Source organism: Ictidomys tridecemlineatus, chromosome 14, assembly GCF_052094955.1.
Source record: "Ictidomys tridecemlineatus isolate mIctTri1 chromosome 14, mIctTri1.hap1, whole genome shotgun sequence".
Taxonomy (NCBI): domain Eukaryota; kingdom Metazoa; phylum Chordata; class Mammalia; order Rodentia; family Sciuridae; genus Ictidomys; species Ictidomys tridecemlineatus.
Window position 1 is genome coordinate 54,190,188 of NC_135490.1, and position 20,710 is coordinate 54,210,897.

The 20,710-nt window shown below is 38.0% G+C and overlaps 1 protein-coding gene across 5 annotated transcripts in view; it reads right to left on the bottom strand.

The window, feature by feature from the left end:
- Window positions 1-2,878: 2,878 nt before the first annotated feature.
- LOC144370419 (short coiled-coil protein-like) overlaps window positions 2,879-20,710 on the bottom strand; it is a 54,647-nt gene continuing 36,815 nt past the window's right edge. The window contains exons 2-5 of one of the 5 annotated variants that reach the window (XR_013430388.1): window positions 16,668-16,772; window positions 10,947-11,053; window positions 5,841-5,924; window positions 2,879-3,551 (exon numbers count right to left, since the gene is read on the bottom strand). Coding sequence is in view for 2 of the 5 variants with exons in the window: in XM_078031150.1 (XP_077887276.1) it covers window positions 7,425-7,661 (237 nt within the window). In the remaining 3 variants the exon portion in view is untranslated. Of the gene's footprint in view, window positions 5,925-6,078; window positions 7,703-7,738; window positions 11,054-16,667; window positions 16,773-20,710 lie in introns of those variants that run through there. The other 4 variants (XR_013430387.1, XM_078031150.1, XR_013430389.1 and 1 more) reach the window with 4 other exon arrangements.

Consider the following 20,710-nt stretch of genomic DNA (forward strand, 5'->3'; position numbering starts at 1 on the left):
GGCAGCTCAGGACACCTGGTCCATAGAAAAGCAAAAAGGTGAGGGCCCAAGTGCAGCCAGAGGAACTGATGGCAGCAGCAGTGGAAGTGGCTGTGGTGGCACAGGCACGAAACTTGGAAGAGGAGGAGGAGAATGGAGGGGGAGGGGGAGAGGAGAGAGAGGAGGAGGAGGAGGAGGAGAATGGAGGAAGAGGAAGAAAACAGCAAATAGAAATACTGCACAATTTGGAAATGGTGTCCCTTGCAATGAGGGAATCGAACTCTCCAAGCCTCTAGAGACCCAGGAAGACATTGCTGTGTGGAGCCTACTCCTGGGACTGGAAAAGGAAACACCATATAAGAGAGGGTCCAGGGGCCTCCAGTGAACTTCTCTGATAGCCGTGCTGCCCCAGGTGGCACAGCCCTGTTGCAGGTGTGCTGACTTTGGTGCAGCCTGATGAGAGGCACCAGGGCTCCCTGGGAAGCCTCAGACTGCTCCATGCCTCCAGAGAAGTGGGTAAAGCAAGGGTTGGATGAAGACCTTCTGCCCAGTTCTCTAGGCTCCCAGGAATCAGGAGATGGGTTGGAGGGGAAAGTCTTCAACTAACCCATTAGTGAGATATCTTCCACTCATAGCTGCTAGCTGGAAGCCCCCCACTAGAAACAAGCCCCCCTGTAGCTACCACTGCCAGTGGCATTGAGGTGAGCTGCCACACCTCCTAAGTGTCCTAGTATTCCTATGGAGGAAGACTTAGGACCCTGAAGAAAAAGTTTCAGTCTCCAAAAAAAAGCAGTATCATGGAGGATGACATGGAGGCCTTGGTGGGTAAGACAGACTGCAATGGCCTGCACCATCACTCTGAATACTTTCTCTTCACTTATGGCCCCTGCAGGGACTTTAGATCCATGGATCCACGTACTGATGCCTCCCAGATCCCAGCTATTCTTGCCACCACCAATGGGCAAACCAGGCTTCTTCCCCTGATCCTGTCAGCCTATCTTCCCTCAAACCAATTATTATTATTATTATTATTATTATTATTATTATTATTATTATTACCACCAGGTTGACTGATTTCTTTTTAATTTTTTTATTTGTTTTTATTAGTTACACATGACAGTAAAATGATCTTGACAATCATACATTTGAATCAGATGTGGTGTAATAGACATTATTATTGCTGTATGTATATACATGACTGCATGACCAATGAGAAATCAAACCAATTATTGATGAGGAGGTTGTCTTCATCTGTCTGCTCCTGCTGCTCTCTGGATCTCTTGAGGCCCAGTCCCAATGTGGGTGTACTTGCTAGTAAGTATCAACACTCTACTCACTTGACAAGAGATGCTGCACCCCCATTTCTCTCCTCCCCACACCTCATATCCTGGGGCCTTTCCCCTTCAGCCTGCCTCCTGCAGAATGGAATCCCCACCCCTCAAGTGTGTGAATTTTTCCTTCTTCTCTTTTTTTCGTTCTCAGCTCTCCTTTAATCCCTTCCACCAGCAAACCTGTTAGCATTGGCCAGCCCCCAACTCTGGCAAGGAAATCTGCCATCTCCAGAGCTAATGCATCCACATACCTGACGCAGCAGCCAACTGCCCATCTGAGGTCCCTGGCATGGACACTACACCCTCTTCTATGGCAGAGATTGTTATAATTGTCCCAGGCTCAAATAAGCAGCTCCTGCCAGGCACCCAGGTCCATAACTCTATCCATTATAGGCAGGTGGAAAATGGACCAGTCTCTCCCAGACCACCTACTTTTAGGGTCTCCTGCCCCAACTCCTATGGGGAGTATAAAGTATAAGTATCCCTTTGTTCCACACACCACTCTTCAGCCCACATCTTAAAACCCTCATGAAGAACTAAGGAGAGCCTCTCTACGACACCCCATCCTCATGTTATTCCCAGTTATGGATCATACAGTGGATGCGTTCCTAGATGACAGAGTCTCTGTATGATCAACATTAAGTCTGCTGTCGAAGGTGCTATGGATACCACCCCTCTATGCAAGGCTGCCATCTTCTAATCCCCTCTTGTCTTCGAGCACTATTCCAGCCCATACAACAGGTTGCTCGCTGGTTATGGAACCTCCCACCCAATGGCAGCATTGCCTCTCTCCCTTCATCCACAAGTTGACATGTACAGCAGGTGCAGGGACCCAGCTCTGCTCTCCAGCATCCTAGTAGTGCTGAAACCACCCATCAGCCCCCCACCACACACACACATACATTATACATACTATGGATTACAACTAGGGCTGATGGTGGCAGTGACTGACTGCACAACTCTTTCTTTTTGGGCAACCCAGGAAGCCCAGCCCCTGTTATGGGCAAAAGCTTTCTCACAGGTAACAGCTGAGTGGCAGCACAATGCATCCAGGACCTATGGGTATCACAGCACTGTGGACCATTTTGCACACTAGCCCACAACCTGACAACCGAGGTACTATGCACCTGTCTGTTGTAAATTGTACCTCAAGGTTTTAGTGAAACACATAGCACACTCTATACACACAGACAGAACAGTATAAAAATTAAATATTATGCTTACAAAATAACATGAAATTAATAATTCCATTTCCTTATTCAGGTGAAAAAAATGTGAATATTATTTGCTGTGTTTGGGTTTTTTTTAATTTTTAAAAATCTTTTTAGCACTAATAATGCCTTTTTCATATACATTCCAAAAACCTTAAAGAATATAAATGGCTCTAACGAGAGGATAATGAATTCTTTTGTACGTTATGTGGTTTGTAATTATTTTCTTCTTAAAAAAATTCAACAAAGACTTGATTGTCACCAGAGAGATAATAACACAGGAGTTTTTTGTGATAAACAGCGGCAATTTTGGGTTCACTGAAAAGAATGAGCTTTTTAATAATAAAATTTTGTATGTGAATAAACACTGCAACTGATCTGGCAATTTGACTCAAAGGCAAAGACTGCTGGACAAAAGAACATCACCCAAAGATATAATCTAGAGTGGGGAAAATAAACTGGAAATACAGTTCAGATAAAAATGGACAATGTAAAATTCTCAGTTATCAATGTTTTCATATGGATTTTAAGTAGATTCTAATGGCAGATAGCTCATCTGTTACCATTAGTTACACTAAAAACTGAGCAGAATGGATCGCTTCAAAACATAAATGTATAAAATATACCTTAAAATTACATCTTTGAGACTGTCCACACATTTTGAAAACACATCTGGAACATAAGAGTGTGCAAGGTCCTAACTCAGCTTCAATCAGCTCTCTCTGGAAGCAATGAGCTTGGTGTGTGCAGCCTGCTGGGGTAGACCCTGGCTGGTAAGGCTGCATTTTCAGCAGGCACAACATTTCCACTTTGGTTTCATGTTTATCTGGGGGAGCCAGAGGCCTTATGACACAAGAGAGATAGTTGGGGGATACTTTGTTTTCATCTCCATGATATTATTTACCACATTCCCACACATGCTACTGATAATGAGTAGTTTTCACCAACAGTACAGAATAAAAGACATAGAGATAAAGCCACACATCTGCAGACATCCATCTGATCCTTGACAGAGGCAACAAAACATACACTGGGAAAAGACAGAATTTTTAAACAAATGGTTATCCATAAGTAGAAGAATAAAACAAGACCCTTATCCCTCTCCCTGCACAAAAATCAACTCAGAATCAATCAAAGCCCTAAAAATTAGACCAGAAATTATGCAACACCTAAAAGAAAACATAAGGTAAATACTCCAGTTTTTAGGCACAAGTGACTTTCTCAATAGGACCTCTAAAGCTCAGGGAAAAATTGAGTTAATAAATGGGATGACATTAAACTGAAAAGCTTCTGCACAGCAAGTGAAAAAAATTAAGAAAGTGAAGGGGGAACCTCAAAAATGGGAGAAAATCTGCTAACTACCCCAGCAGATTTCTGATGGAGGATTAATATCTAAAATATATAAAGAACTCAAAAAACTTAACACCAAAAAAATCAAATAACACAATTAATAAATGAGCAAATGAATCAAAGATACATTTCTCAAAAGAAGAAACAAAAATGACCAATAAACATTTGAAAAAATGTTCAACATTATCAGCAACTAGGGAAATGCAAATAACTACATTGAGGATGGAGAATGGGAGGGGTGGGATGATGGGAGATAAAAGAGGGTTCATGATCTGAAATTAAATTTCATGTATGTGTAAGTTCATCAAGATAAATCCAGCTACTATGAAAACCATAAAGTTCTAATTAAAAAAGGAAAACCAAAAACTTTCACCAAGATTTCATCACACACCAATCAGAATGGTAGTCATCAAGATAGCAAATAATAATAAATGGTAGAGAGAATATAGAGAAAAATAAACACATTTATACCGTTGGTGTAATTGCAAATTATTGCAAGTACAGAAGTCTGTATGGAGGTACTTCTCAAAAGACTAGGCACGGAACTACCATATGACCCTGTTATACAACTCTTCAGAATGAATGGCAGTATTAAAATCATCTTACTATAGCCATTCATGTATACCCGTATTTATAGCAGCACAGTACAGAATAACAAAGCTATGGAACCAGCTTAGGTGTCCATCAATGGATAAATGGATAAAAATGTGGTATTTATGCAGGATATTATTTCTTTTTTTGTACCAGGAATTGAACTCAGTGGCACTTAATGATGAGCACAATCCCAACACTTTATTTTAATATTTTAATAAAGGCAGGGTCTTTCAGAGTTGCTTAGAGCCTGGCTAAGTTGCTGAGACTGGGTTTGAATGTGTGATTCTCCTGCCTCAGCCTCCCAAGTTGCTGGTACTATAGGTTTGCACCACCTTGCTTGGCTATCTACATAATTTTAATATACATTTTTCTTTATTTAGCCATAAAGAAAAAAATAATATCATTTGCATTAAAATGGATGAAACCAGAGACCATCATTTTAAGTGAATTAAGTTTAACTCAGAAGGTCAAAGTTCATGTGTTTTCTCTGATACACAGAAGTTAGAAAGGAAAAAAGAAAACAAGGGTGGGAGTGGATCTCATGAACATCAAAGTGAGGTCTATAAAGGAAAGAGACCAAGGGGTGGGAAGTGTGGAGGTAGGGGGGAAGTGCTGGGGAGTGATATTAGCCAAATGATATTGTTATATTGTGTGTATTGCAAAGACATAACAACAAATTCCATCATTATATAAAAATATAACGTACCAATAAAAAATGTGGGGAAAAATAATGTGTGGCCTGCAAATAGTGGCTTAAATATTTAAGTAAGAATAAATGAGAAAATAATAACATCACAAAATAGCTACCATTCATCATATACCTGCTCATTTAGCACTAACACTTTCCTATAAAGCAGGTAATTTCAAGGACTGTTAGTAGTGAGGATGCAGAGGTTTACAAGGCTAAGCATTGCCACAGGTACAGTTCACACCACTGCAGGCAGAGCCATTCAGCATGGGTTTGCTTAGCTTTCTCATCTTCAAACAGGGATAACAAACATACTTTATAATTATTTTTCAAACATGTTTTCTTTATAAAAGTAAATAAAATTGTAAACAATTGATAAGAAATTAAAAGTCACATAAAGTCATAAATTTGGATATAAGTGCTCACACACACACAAACACTAGGTTAGGAATAAGACTCTTTTTTAAAAACACTCTCAAACACACACTGAGCTTTGCTCTTCCTCTCGGCAACCTGAGAGTCTACTGTCCACCATAGACATGAAAAAGCACATGTGATTCAGCTCATGTGAATTTTTGAATCTGAAGTGGATGGCCAAGTACAAGCAAGGCACCCAGGTCTCCCTCAATCTGCAAAGGCTGCACCAACTGCACCCTGCAGGTGGATACAGCCTGTCTCTCAACTTACTTCTTGGGGGGCTTCATTTTTTTCACCTTTTCTTCAGTGTATTCATCCAAACTACTCACATGACATCCTAGTGCCAACAAATTCCTGCAAAACAGAAGCTAACATGAGCTACCAGTGCCTTCCTTGTGTCCAAACAACCAAACCTAATAGTTGTGAAGGGGACAAATCAAAGCACAGTATAAGTCAGTTGTTTTAAAGCTAAACAAAACATTTTATTTTCATTTTTTTTTTACTTTTAAATAAAGTAAATATGAAAATGGCACATATCAAATCTTACACTAATACAGAAGATTATTCCATGATTGAAATTAGCTCAACTCTAATAACCATAAGCTATGCTAGTAGATCTCTTTTCCTCTTATCTTAATATTATTTCCAATATGGATTCCCTTGCCAAAAGGAATCTGAAATATAAATTTAAAAAAAATTGTTAAAGAATGACTACACCTCTGCAAACTAAATGGTTGAATTTACAGAAAATTCTGGTAGAATAAAGAGCTAAAATACTAAAATTAAAATTACCATTATTGTACATGTATATTCTACCATGTGTTCATGATACTGTTACTTAAAAAAAAAGAAAAAGAAAAAAAACCTCTCTCAAGGAAATTTGCAAGAGTTGATCTACTGGGTAAATGTCCTTGAGACCAAATGGCAATTGATCTCCCTAATAGGTGGCTTACATAAATATGAAAGTACATTAAGTTAGAATAACTTTATCTTTTGTCTGCCAAAAGTCTATTCTTCCAGAAAGAACACAAATTTGGAGTGAAAGCATTTGGAGTTGCTTACTAGTACTTACCAAGTTCTTTCCTGTCCCATTTCTATTTTTTCTCAAGATTCTCTATCTTGAACACACACATGATAAGAACTCCTATCTTTTTTAGGTAACAAGTGGGTTATTTTGTGCAAAAGGTAGTTTTAAACAAATCTTCCCAGTATGAGACCATTTTTATAGTTTCAGTTCATCTTCAATTGCTTAAAGAGAAACCAGCAATCTTCTCTTATTATTAAATATCACACAGGAAAAGCCATAGCTAAGAGAGTATTTTATTTTGGTTGAGTTTCAACAATTAGAGTCAGGTTACTCTCATAAATAATTAACTATTAAAATTTCTTTTACAAATTTGAAATATTCTTTCCCTTAGGGGAAGGGAAATGGTAGGCACAAGATGGTGGACAGAGAACATAAAGCTGTGCATTCAGTACATGATTTTGGTCACTTTTCCACAACATGGTGGTTATTTTCTTATATATTTTACTAAGCCTATATAATAAAAGACAGTGCTAAACCTATATGTGAAAGCAAATTTGATAAAACATTCCTCTTCAATTCTCATAAATATACGCAGTTCTAATTATAAAGTCTCTACAATATATTTGCCCATTTTCATAGACTAACATAATACACAAACTCATGGAAGTATCTTGCTATCCAGTTAATTTTGCCTAGATATGCCTTTATCTTCATAAATATTCAATGAAGCCACAAACAAAGGTACTGTAACTTTTGGAATCTATCCAAATTTTAAAGAAAAAAAATGATCAGCAGAAATCCCATGAAACAGAAGGGAAACCAATCTCTTACTTTATTTTGCTTTTTGTGTTAGTTGTTTGAAAAACACTAGAAGCAAACATGAGGTTTTCTATATATTGTCCAAGAACTTGGTTTTCTGATTTTAGCTTCATATTTTCTTCTTTAACTGCAACTACTCTTGCAGACAGATCTTCAAGTTTGTGTTGGAGTTCCAACACTTGATTAATAAAGTCATGTTTTTTTTCTTCCAGTTCCACTTGATTTTCAGCGTCAACTGCATCCATGTTTTCTTTTCATTATCTTCAAGGAGATCTTCAGTTTTCAGCTATTTCAAACAGTGTAATGAATGACTTTTTACACTGAATACATACACCACATCCTGCTACCTGTGTAGCTACCTACCTATCTAAATATCATGTATATGGAGATATCTGGACATATATCTGCCTGGATGGATCAATATCAATTGAGATTTTGATAGAGGAATAGATACCCACGTGTTTGTTGTTGTTGTTTTTAGTTATTTTTTTTAGTTGCAGATGGACACAATATCTTTTTACTTATTGTTTTGTTGTCTAATGATTTAACTCATCGCCTTTCACGTGCAAGGCTGGTGCTTTACCACTGAGCTACAGTCCTAGCCCCCAAATGTATTTTCTAAATAAAAAAATGTATCATTTAAAAGGGGACTGAAAATAGAAAAGAAGTAGGGGTTAAAAGGTGATTAGAAGCCATGAGTGAGGGAAGAGAGAACCAAGTCCTAGACACCAGGTTTGCTCTGCAGCATCAGAAATCAGAATGGAGGGAAATTCAAAGAAGCAGGACATGGAAAAGGATAAAAAAATAAAATCAATGTTCAGGGAATATTTGCAGTATGTGAGCAAGAAGTCATCTGGACAAATGTGTGGAGAACACCATGCTAGAATTCACATCAGAACTGTGCTTTTGAACCCCTGCTTTGAACACCTGGTGCTAATGATACATCAATGCAGGTTCATCAGGGTAACAAAGACACCTCTGTGGATGATGGGGCCTTGCATGGCATGGGGTAACCTCTACATTCCTCCTCAACTTCTTCTGGAAAACTAAAGCTGCTCTAAAAAAATTTAAGTCATAAAAATAATCACGATATCTGCCTCCATGAAGTTTTGAGTCTCACAGAAAAGGCAAATATTGAATAACTTTGACAAGAAAGATTATGTATTGAAATTAGAACTATAAAAATTCTGTATGGTGCTGTAAAAAAGGACAAGAAGTGGTGGGAAAATCCCTACCAAAGAAGTGGCATAAGTAGAAACAGTGTAAGAAGGAAAGAGGCCGTATGAACCTTAGGCAGAGAACTTTCTAGTGAAGGGAAAGAGAACAGACAAGGCAGCAAAGAGTGAACTCACGGGAGGAGGTCATGGGGGCTGGAAGACAGGGAAGAAGGGAGAGTAAGACACAGATGTAGAACAGCCTGCAGCTCCTGTGACAATTTGGGGTTCAAGAGCAATGAGAAGCCACTGAAGGGTTTTAAGCAACCTGTGTGTGGGGGCACATATTTGCATGTGTAAATGTGCTATTCCAAGTGCAGAATGTAGAGAGAGGGTGGGAGAACCAGTTAGGAGACTGTGGGTAGTCTGGATGACAGTTGGTGACAGTCTACATGGGGGTAGTGGGGAGGGACAGATTGGAGCTATACTTGGAGGGACTAATGATGGGCTGGACACAGGGTTAAGACAAAATTAGGTATCCAGAATGACTCAGGGTTCCTGGCTGGGCAGCCAGATAAGTGGCCCATGAGCTCAGCTAATGAAGAGCCTTCAGGTGACACTGCTTCATCATACACTGAGGAACACTGGGATGCATACCTCCTGCCCTCAAAGCAGGTGTCTGTGTTAAGGATAAACACTGGGGCACTTTTGAGCAACTCTGTGGTAATTAAATCATGGCATGATGAGAACAGCTGCAGAGAGTTAGCTCAAGAAGAACAAAGGCCCCAGTTTAAACATAAAGATTCACAATATTCAGGACTGGGAAGATTGCTGCCAGAAAGAGACCCCCCCCCAAAAAAGAAAAAGGTACAGAAGAGGGAGCAGAGGGAGGACCTCCTGCTCCTATAGATAGCAATAACAACTTGCCCTTACATACTGTCTCTCCCCCTCTGTATCACTCTTCTCCACCGTCCTATCTCCCTCATTCCTCCCTCTCCTACCCCCACGTATGTACCAATCCTACAACTAGCACTCAAGGAAAAATACTCAGCTAGGAGAACATCACTGACTATGTGTTAACTTCTAAAGAATGTGTTCTACAAAAGTATGTTGTGTGTTGCTAAACACCATTATAATACTAATTTTTGAACCATGACTTATTGATTCAGAAATTAAGACCTGGAATTTGAACAATATTGTATCAATTGAACAGGAGACCAGATACTAGATCTTGAGCTAGGTGGTCCACTCAGGGACACCTGGTTGCATACTCTAGTGATCTGAGCTGTTCCGAAGGAGATGTCAGAACTTCATGTTGTTCTACAATATGCAAATGATAGTTTGGGTATAAAGTAAGTCATATGCTTACAATTTACATGGGAGGAAGCCACAGAAAGAGTACCATGTTATATTTAGATTAAATCACCCCTTCATCTAAAATGAGGGTTTGTTAATTCTCAGGATTCGATGAAAAAAGTTGTTAATCCCTCTGAGATATACTGTAAAGCCAGCAAGCAGAAACCCTTGATGGTGCTTGCTCTGCTGTACATAGGTGATGCCAAAGGCTTCAACATAATGCTGTCATTGAGCCCCCACATCATGACAAGAAATAGATACACTAATATTGCCACTGAACAAGGAGAACAAAGTGTAGGATCAGTGAAGCTGTGTTACTTGAGGAAGATCACCTTGGTGGAGGCTAGTCCTTGACACCAGGCTGCCCAGTGCCAGAGACTGTTCTCTCATCTACTCTGCTGGGGCCCTTGCCAAATCAGTACAAGAATAACAACAACAACAAACAAACAAACAAAAAGAAAACAGAAATCACCCTACATCCTTTGCATAGTGGAAATGAACACGGTGTAAATTTGGGAGAAGGAGGGGCTTTACCCCTCTAATTTGATTTTTTTAAATACTAGTAGAATTATTTTCATCACAAAACCATATAAATAAACACTATGTATCTCTATGAAATATCTGCAAAGAAATGCTAAGAATTATCACATGAAAAGGTGTGTTAGTATTCAGTATAGGGAAATACACTACAGTTTACATAGCTAGTCATTAATCAAACCATCCACCAGTAGCTGTCATCAATGAGAGTGGATTATTTGCAGTGGGCAGGGCTCAGCATACTACATGCAAATATGGTGTGTACATTCCAGGGCTTACTCTTTGGATCCTAGCTTCTGACCACTAAAACTACAGGAATGTAGCTCAGATTTAACCAAATTATGTTGTAAAAGATGGAGAGATTATGAGCTTCAAAGAATTACTAAGCATAATGGACAAACTTCTGTGACACAGAGAAATATAGGACATACTACATACAAAAGCCCAGTGTTGAGACAAAGTGCACTCTTCATACAGGCATACCTGTCATGTGTCATCTTTCGTAGAATAATAAGTTACTTGATTGGTATGTATTCCTCCTTCTTTTAAGTTACTAGTAGAAACTGGGAACACCTCTAACCCCAGGTACCCTGAGGATGAAGCAAGAAGATCACAAGTTCAAGACCAACTTTAAAGAGAATTTTTCTCAAAAATTAAAAGGGTTGAGGGAGTAGCTAAATGGAAGAGTGTCTCCTGGTAAAAGCCCCAGAACCCAAAACAAAACAAAACAAACAAACTACTTGAACAGACAAAGTCTGTGCCCAATTTGTTTATTTCTCAAATTCTAGAATCTGAAACACTGTTTGTTTAAGTTTTATGTTTTGGGTCCTTGGTAAAATGGCTTTAGTGAAAATAACTCTTTATCATTAGCAAAACAGAAACCAAAATAACAAACCAAAATGTACATGGTGAGTAACCTATTTGAACAAAACTAGTTCTACAAGACATCAAAAATGAAAGGGACAAAAGTCACAGACTTTTCAAAATAATTTTCTAAACTTTTTACATAAATTTGAATGTGTATTCATTTATTCTACCCAGCCCCAGTTTTACCTTTGCAAAGGGAGAGCAAATTCAAGAGATCCACGGGTAGAAAGCCAGTGAAGAGCAAAGTCACCTTTGTGAGATGATTTTAAAAAAAGCTCTTCCCATCAGAGCTCTTCCCAAAAGAAAAGACTATTGTTTAGACAGACAGTCTCAGAAGACTCTCTAAATAGGGTGCTGTGACTCAGTATGCCTAGACACAGGAAAGGCTAACTCTACCCTTTCTAGCTACTGACAGTACACAGATGTGAAAAGTGTGAAGTAAAAATGACACTTATTTAACCCTTTGAACTCAGCATCCTTTAAACAGGTCAGATCAGTACTTCTCAAACCACCCATGACAAGGTAGTAGTTTTAAATTTCCAGTTCCATCATGGTCTTCATCTCTAATAAAATACAATAAAACTTCTAGAAGAATTAACATTTCAAAATGAAGACATAAAGGATACATACTCACCATTTCAAGTTATTAGCTTAATAGGATTAAATTTCTCCCTTCAACATGTATAAAATGTTTAATCCTTTACTCTTAATATCCCTACTCATTTAGTCACAGACCAGTAACCAGTTTTGACTGGCCTGGTTCCTGATCTCTGACCCACACTCAGAGTGGAAATCCATTGGATCACAAAATTTCCATGTTCTGTAACATCATCAATACCTGGAGGATACCTTTGGGGAATGCTGACATGAAGCAAAAAGGCAGAACATAACAGGGTTAGAGCAAAATTCCCAGCAAATATCCATCCAATCCACCTACACATTAATGGAAAGTTCTAGCTGGAATTCAACTAACTTCATAGCTAAGTTAAAGTAAAACATTCCTTTTTGTATTTTTTTTTAGGTGAGACAGATTGAAAAATGAGACAGATTGAAGTTGTCATTGTGTGCCTGTTCAGGCAGCTTGGAAAACTAACTCTACCAGACAAGGGTGCTGTCTCTTATCGTCATCTCTAACCTGGGACCTGACAGGAAATAAAATACTCTAAGGCATCAGACAAGCAATGGTGCTTCAACAGGTGGTGAGTAGAGACCTAGAGCAAGAAGTAGCACTCAGGACTGTGCCAAAGGAAGCTGTCTCAGGATCCCAGGCCCTCATCAGATTAAGTGTTAGTAGTGGGCTACCATCCTCTGTGTTCCCTGCTCTCTACACCCATCTATGCCTCAAGCTCACGTGGGCCTCTGCCATGCATACTCTTCCCCTGATGCCCACACTACTGCTCACTCCACTCCTTCCAGCATTTGCTCAGATCTCATTTTCTCCATGAGGTTCACTAGTCTTGCTCACAGGGCAGTATGCCCACCCATTTTACTCCTTTATTTTTTCTTCCAAAATACTCAACACTTTTAACAGATTAGATCCCAATCTATTTGTTAGTTTATTGTCTGTCTCCCTGCACTTGTAAGAGAAGAACAAAGGAACAAGGATTTGCATTTTTGTTCTTTTTAAAAAAATATTTGTAGATGGACACAATATCTTTATTTTATTTTTAAGTGGTGCTTAGAATGGAACCTAGTGCCTCACACATGCAAAGCAAGCACTGTGCTCTACCAATAAGCCCCAACCCCAACCCCAGTCTTTTGTTCTTTGATTTTCTCCAAACACCGAGAATGTGCCTGATGCATGGCAGACACTTAACAAGTTTTATAAACTAAAACAAATCCTGTGTAAGAGGGTGTGGTAATTACATAATTTTAATTACAGGAATATTTTTTTTTCTTTTTAGCTCTAATTTGATTAGAGACATCAATAAACAACATGATTGACTTATTCTATACTTATGTTCGTTTCATCCCTTGAAAGTCATCTATACTCTCACAAATCACTCTACTGCCTTAACAAAACCGGTTAGCTTAACAAAGCCAGTTTTCATTGTAATCCTTGAAAGTGTACATAGCTGTCCCTCAGAATACACAGAGAGTTTATTCCAGAACTCTTCATGGATATTTAAGCCCATGGATGCTCCAGCTCCTTCTTTAAAATGGCAGTGTTTGCATATAATCTGATAGAACCCAGCTGGATACATTAAATTACCTCTAAATTATTGTATTAGTCTGATGGAAAGTAGTTAACAGGCAAATAGATGTTACACTATATTGTTTAGAAATCATGACAAAAAAGGAGTCCACATATGGTCAGTGAAGATGAAATCATTTTTCTTTAATATTTTGGATCTGCAGTTCGTTGAGTACATAGATGTCAAAAACAAAGATTACAGAGGACCAACTTATCAGCCATGGCATTAGGAGTGAAGAAGACATCCCCTATCCTTGCATTGGTAACTATATTTTCTATCTTCTTAGAGACCAAAATTATAGCATTAGTGCCATAGTGGCACTGGATGACAGCCATATGCTGTTAGGAAACACATTCCTCCATGGAAATAATGACCAGTTTCTCTAAGTGCTGAAGAAAAATTTTGCAAACACAAATGAGGACTTTTTAAAAGTCTTAATATATTACCAAGTTAGAAATAAAAGCTTCATTCTTTTCTTTCTTCAATCATTATAAAGGTATAGGACTTATACATGAAACTGTGTTTTAAAACAGCTCTAATCCTAGATCTAAATATTAAATAAAAAGTGAATGTGTGTCAGTCCCAAGGTAATCCCTGCATGGAACTCCACCTTCACCTTTGCTTCAGGGAAGAAGGAATGTCACTGTCCTCTCAGGTGTCTGGAATGAAACAGCAACCTACCCTTTCATGTGGCATTCTTGAATTCTGAACCAACTCTTGCAATCATGCCCTCTGTTCCCAGGCCAGGCAGAGTGGCGACACTTACTGCCTATCCCCTGGGCAAAATAGTACAGCTTCCCCAGTGCAGGGACCTGAGAATATTATCTCCCTCCTCAGCATTCTTTAAGCTCTTACCCCTTACAGAATAAAAGCACACTGCCCAAAGTCCTTTGTGATATAACTTCTACCTGAGTGGCTAGACTTCCCACTACTTTGTACAAAGCACGGTCCTCTCTTCTATGCTACTTAAAAGCCAGTGCAAATGCCCAATTCCTTCCCCTTCTCACTTTACAGATGCTGGTTCCTCAGCCCAGGAACCAGCATCTGTAAAGTGAACCATCTGGTCCTGTGCTGACTGCTGCCAACAGGTACTATACTCAGGGCTAACATTTATCTCCTTGAAGCTTCCTAGTTTCTCAGAAAAGTCCTATGTATTCTTTTTCTCTCTGGGACTATTTGAGTGTCTTTGCTGAGCTAACCAGAAAGGTCCTAAAAGGTAAACAGAGCACCTTTGGGCCAAGGTCTTTCTGAATTTGTGTCCCCAGTACCAAGCACAGCCAGGCTAGCAGAAGGAAAGCAATAAATGTTAAAGGGACAGATAAATAACAGAGGGGACCTGCCTGGTGTTATTCTATAACACAGAGCCCTTACATGATGCTCCTGTGAAATATATCCCATATCAACTACAAAATCTATGCAGAAAACTACCAATTTAACACACCAGACAGCTAAGCAAAATTCCTAAAGACACACATACCCTTGAATACTTTACTTGCCCAGAAGGGGTCCTGAGAAAACACAAGGAAGTATTTATGGAGCACAGCCCATGAAATGGGCAGATTGCAGCAGGACTTCAGGGACCCAGGGCTCAATCACTTCCTGGAGCCACATGAAGCTCAAGTTCCTTCAAAGCATCTTGGATCAAGAAATAGTAACTTGAGGCAATAGGCTATGTGTTATATGTGTGTGTCTCTGGGCAACTGTTGCAGTTCAGAATCTGGAAACTCAGAGTGCTTTGAGTACAGCAGGAAGAGCCCTTATGACACTGAATGGAACTGAACCAAAGTTAACCAGAGTAACAGTCATGGGAACTTTCCCTCAGTTTTTGAAGAAGATACATAACAAATAATTCACTGCAAAGCATAACTATTGAGGTAATTTTTGAGCTTGCAAAGGACAGTGTCTTCACTGAGCACAGCTTCGGAGAATGGCTGCACTTACCACAGGGGCATGGGAGTTGCTCTTTTATTTTTCTCTATGAGCTCTTTTTCAATCTTCTTATCCTATAATCATCTTTCCTTAATCTTGAAACTTTTGGTGAATATTATCTAATTCCTCTGGCAATCAATAATTTACACATTTACAATCTCTCCTACTGATTTTAACTGCTGGCTCTTTTTATTAAGCATTTATCCACTTTCTCAATTTTTAAGAGTCAATGCACACAACACCAAACTAGATAACAATTAAGTGTTTTCTGATGTAATAAACATCTAACTGTTGTTTGGTTAATGCAAGGATCTCATTTTCTGGACATGCTTTGACAAGTTTTGTAGTGAAAACCAGTTCTCAACTGTAAGTTAGAAAACCTGGGTTGCAGCACGATAGATGCTACTCACTAGCTATAGGACTAGCATTTAACAAGTCTGCAAAGAGCCTCAGCTACGTCTTCAGATAAACAAATAACATCTCATAACCATGCTCTGTAATGACAACTCAACCTGATATTCTGTGAGAGTACAAAGCCATCTACAGAGGCATACTACAGAGTGGTGTGGAGTAGCTGATACTAACATTAGTAATAAATGCTCTTCATTCATACATCATAGCAATAGACTATTACTTGGAAGTACAATTTGTATGTTCAATCAAGTACAACAAAATACTACAAACTTTAGGATATTTAGAATAACAATATTATAAAAATGAGAATATTAACAAGGTCCTACTAAAAACAGGTCTTTCAATGTACTGAAATATTCTGAACTAAAATCTTTAGAAAATCAGCATTTGGAAGCATTTAATCACAGATATTGGACTACTATGTACAGCTGAAAATAAGAGGAGATGAAGATTTGACACAGGAAATAAGATTGACTTATTTCTTTTACTTCAGGCTTGAGGTGTTATTTAAATGGCTCAGAAATCTCTGCTGCCCATTGTCTGTTAATCCCATTTTAAAGTATAACTTTCACCCCAAAGACAGATAACTTTCAATGACTTGGCAACTGATCCATCCTTAAATGAGTCTACAAATAATCTCAGTCCATCTAGAAAGTGAAAGTAAAACCTATGCAAAATTAATATGCTGGAAAAAATCAAACCAATTGACTCATGACATCTCACAGCAGGACAAAGGAAAAAAAGGGTTTATATTAAGATGAATTAAAAGAATCTGAAAATATATTTTAACATCATGTACCTGAACATACTGCCAGTCAACTTCAATTTTATTCATAACCCACAGTTCCTGGATATTCTCGGCTAGTTTTACTCTTACCCTCTCTGGATGACGAGGCAACAAGATCTAAAATTTAAAAATATATATATCAGAAACATGAAAACAAGTAGCAAAAATGCAGGGTCATAACACTTCCTCATAAGCAATTAAGATACAACAACAGAACTTATCCTAAAACACCTATTTCCACAGCCCTCTTTAGGCAAATCTGGGATTTTTTTTTTCATGGTGAATACTTAGGTTTCTGGGAGAATTAATGAACAAAATAAAGTAAATGAAGTATTGATGGGAACTGCTGCAGGATTTTAATGGACATGTGACAACCACAAAGGGGTGCATTATTGAAAGAGAAATCATTCCAATGTTCTTAACAAACCTGGCTGGTGTTCACTGGCTGGGAGATGGCAAGGTAGTGCCTCAGTTATATTTCATGGGCTCTTTGAGCCTATGGATATCTGATTGCAGTAATTTGTGTTTTTCCCTTACCTGTACTCTGGTCTTTTCAAGGAAAAAAACGATTTACCTATTCTCACTACACGCAGAAGCAGGGGCAAGAGCAAAAGCAAGTCTGGAAGTCTTGCTGTGAGCACTATAAAAATCTAAGTTTGCTAGTCTCAGGGCTGATATAGCACTTGATTCACTGCCATTGGTCCATATTTATGCTAACTAGGACTTGGAAGAAGTATCAATGTTACTGATTTGAAACTCAAGCTAATGAGGGCTTGGATATACTATAGGATGCTATTGGTCAACTCAGTCCCCACTTCCATTCAATTCTATCCCACTTCCATTTTCTCCTGCTTGTCCAGGAAATTGGAGGCTGAGGTCCTGGGATGGGGCTGCAGAGCTGCATGGAGTGGGCTTCAGCCATAGGAGTCAGTACCATGCCCTAGCCTGGCCACAGAAGGGTGACAGATCAGGGTAACTTGACTCACAACACCTAAGGACACCCAATCTGCATGGCAAGCTCCACATTTTACAGGTTCTGCTTGCCACAGGCATTCTGAGCCACCCTGGTCACCATTCATTCCATTTACCCCAATTTGTCTGATGACTCAAGTTTTTGGTTTTGGGTGCCCTGCCCTATATGTGCACTGCTAATGTCTACTCCAGCCTGAGACTCACCTTCTTACTCTCCTACCAGCACCTTGGATAAATGGACCATCTTAAGCAGGGTACAATTTACCAATCCTTTCTTTGATTATTGTGGCAGTGTTCCATCAGGAAGTTTCTCCTGCATTTTTGTTTTTAGAAAGGTCAGTGTTTTACATTTCACCTGAGAGCCAGAACTCACCTGGTCATTTGTCTCTTTGTGGGATGGTAGGGAGGATCCAAGGGTTGTCTCTCCATCCTGGGTAGCTGTCCAGCTGACCCTGCACTAATTCCAAACTGAGGAACCACTGCCCTGAAGGCCAGGTAATGATGTGTCAAGAAAGTAACTCAAAGATCTACTTCAAAATTCTTTTCTAGTGGGGATTATTTTTCTATCTCTGAGATAGAATAAGTCTCAACTTGTGGTAGACAAAGACTCCAAATTTGTTTTTCAATATTATATTTTTAATAGTACATCTCCTCATTTCCTGTGATGCCCACAATCAGCTGTCAATTTTCACATACAAAAGAAAGCCCACTGAAATTTAGATTGAAACTTCAGTGATCTATACGTTAATTTGGAAAGAAGTGCCATTTTTGTAATGCCAAGCCTCTTGGTACATGAACATAGATGGCATCTCTCCTTTTAAAAATTATCACTATTTCTCTTAAAATGCTTTCAATTTTCTGTGTAAAGATTTGCACATCTTTCATTGGAATTATTTCCAGATATATGATGTTTTATTATATGACTTAGGTGGATTCACTTAAAATTTTTATTTTACAATTACCTTTTGCTGACATATAAAAGGGTAACAGTAAATTATGTTGAGAAATGTTTTTGCTTCACTCACTTTTTAAAAATAGTTTTGTAGTTGTAGATGGACATAATATTTTAAATTTATTTATTTATATGTGGTGCTCAGGATCAAACCCAGAGCCTCACATATCAGGCAGGTGCTTTACCACTGAGCTACTACCCCAGCTCCATCACTTTTTAATTCTAAAAGTGTCTACTTTTTAAAAAAAAGTATTTTTAGTTGTAGATGGATACAATACCTTTATTTTGTTTAATTTAGTTTTTATGTAGTGCTGGGGATTGAACCCAGTGCCTCAAGCATGCTAGACAAGTGTTATACCACTGAACCACAACCCCAGCCCTAAAAGTGTCCACTTTTAATACTTGTATTCAACATTGTACTGAGAGAATTCAATATTTCATTGGTTTTCCATTTTGCTGATATATCTTCCAGTTTAATGAAGTTTTCTTAATTTACTGACATACTAGTATTACAAAAAATGGGTGTTAAATTTTTAAAAACATTTTATGGTGCCATTTTTTTATTCCTCTCTGAACATGGTGACACGTAATAATTGGTTTTGTGAATATATAATTGATATTTGAATCCCAACCTCATTGTAATATGGGATATATTGATGAATTTGATTTGTTCTTATTTTCCAAAGTGTTTGTACATCTACATCCATAATGGATGTTACAACCTTTTATTTTCTTGTAAAGTCTTTGCATATTTTAGGATCAGGTTACTAATTGGACCTCATAAAATCAGCTGAAACTTCTGTCCTCAGAGTTTAAGATTGGTATTAGTGTTTCCTTAACTATTTAGTAGAACTCTCCAGGAGGGTTACCTAGGCCTGGATTTCTTTGTGACAGTAATGCTTTTAATTATCATTTAACTTTATTTAATAAATAGAGAGTTCATATTTCCCACTTCTTATGTGAGAGATGGTAAACTACTTTTCCAGGAAATTTCAGAATCAGTGGAATGACTTTGATAACTTATGTCTCTTTTCAGTTTATTAAATTGTTTTCTTTATTATTTCTTCTTTCTACACTTTTCAGTGTTTAATATTTACTTTCTGTTATCTTCTTGAAATAGTCAATTATTTTAGTCATTCTTCTGTATTTTGGGCCAAAACCACTATAAACAATATTTAATGCATCTGTAATTTTAGATATGTTTCATTTTTCCATTATTATTCATTTTAAAAATTCTCTAAATTTTCATTGTAATTAACTCATTCTTTTCATAGAGTCATGGGTTTTGTTTATCTTTTTATTATTGGTTTCTAGTTTAATTCCATAATGGTCAGAATATACTACTAAATTATTTCAAACCTTTGAAATTTATACATGGACCATGTCCAAATTTGGCAAATGATCCACCTGCACTTCAAACAGTTGTGTACTTTGTCAATAGCTAGTGCAGTATTCTGTAAGTTTATCAATCATACTGTTCAGATTCTACATCTTCATTGACTGATATGACTGCTTATTGTAATAGTTGAGATATGTATGGTTACATTGTAAATTGGTTTATTTTTCCTTATACTTATTTTCCATTTGGGTCTTTACAAATTTAAAAGCCATGTCATTAGATTCATATAAATTCATAATTATTTTATTTTTCTTTTGAACTCCCTAATTTCATCATAATTAAATGTCTGTTTTCATTTCTAGCAATAATTCTCACCATGATTTCTTTTTAAGGTAGTAATAAAAATGTACCCAGTGTCCTTTCCATGCCACTTGGTCATATGTACAACTTTGCCAACCTATTACTTTTGCCCTTTCTGGGACAATCTCAAGGTATGCTTCTGGAAAACAGCACACAATTGTTAATGGTGTTTACACAAGTCTACAGATGCATGAGTTTGACTTCTCCCTCTGTGCTGGGAATGGCTCAAACTCAGGTCTTCCACACATTAGGACAGCACTCTATGCTAACCTACAACCAGTCTCTGTGTGTGTGTGTGTGTGTGTGTGTGTGTGTGTAATACAGAATAGTATAAATGTTTATTTTCTGTGAAATTGAATTTGCTCTCCTGTTTTTACAATATACAAAAGTATATCTGAAGAGCTCTAGTAAATATAATATTTCTACTTTGGG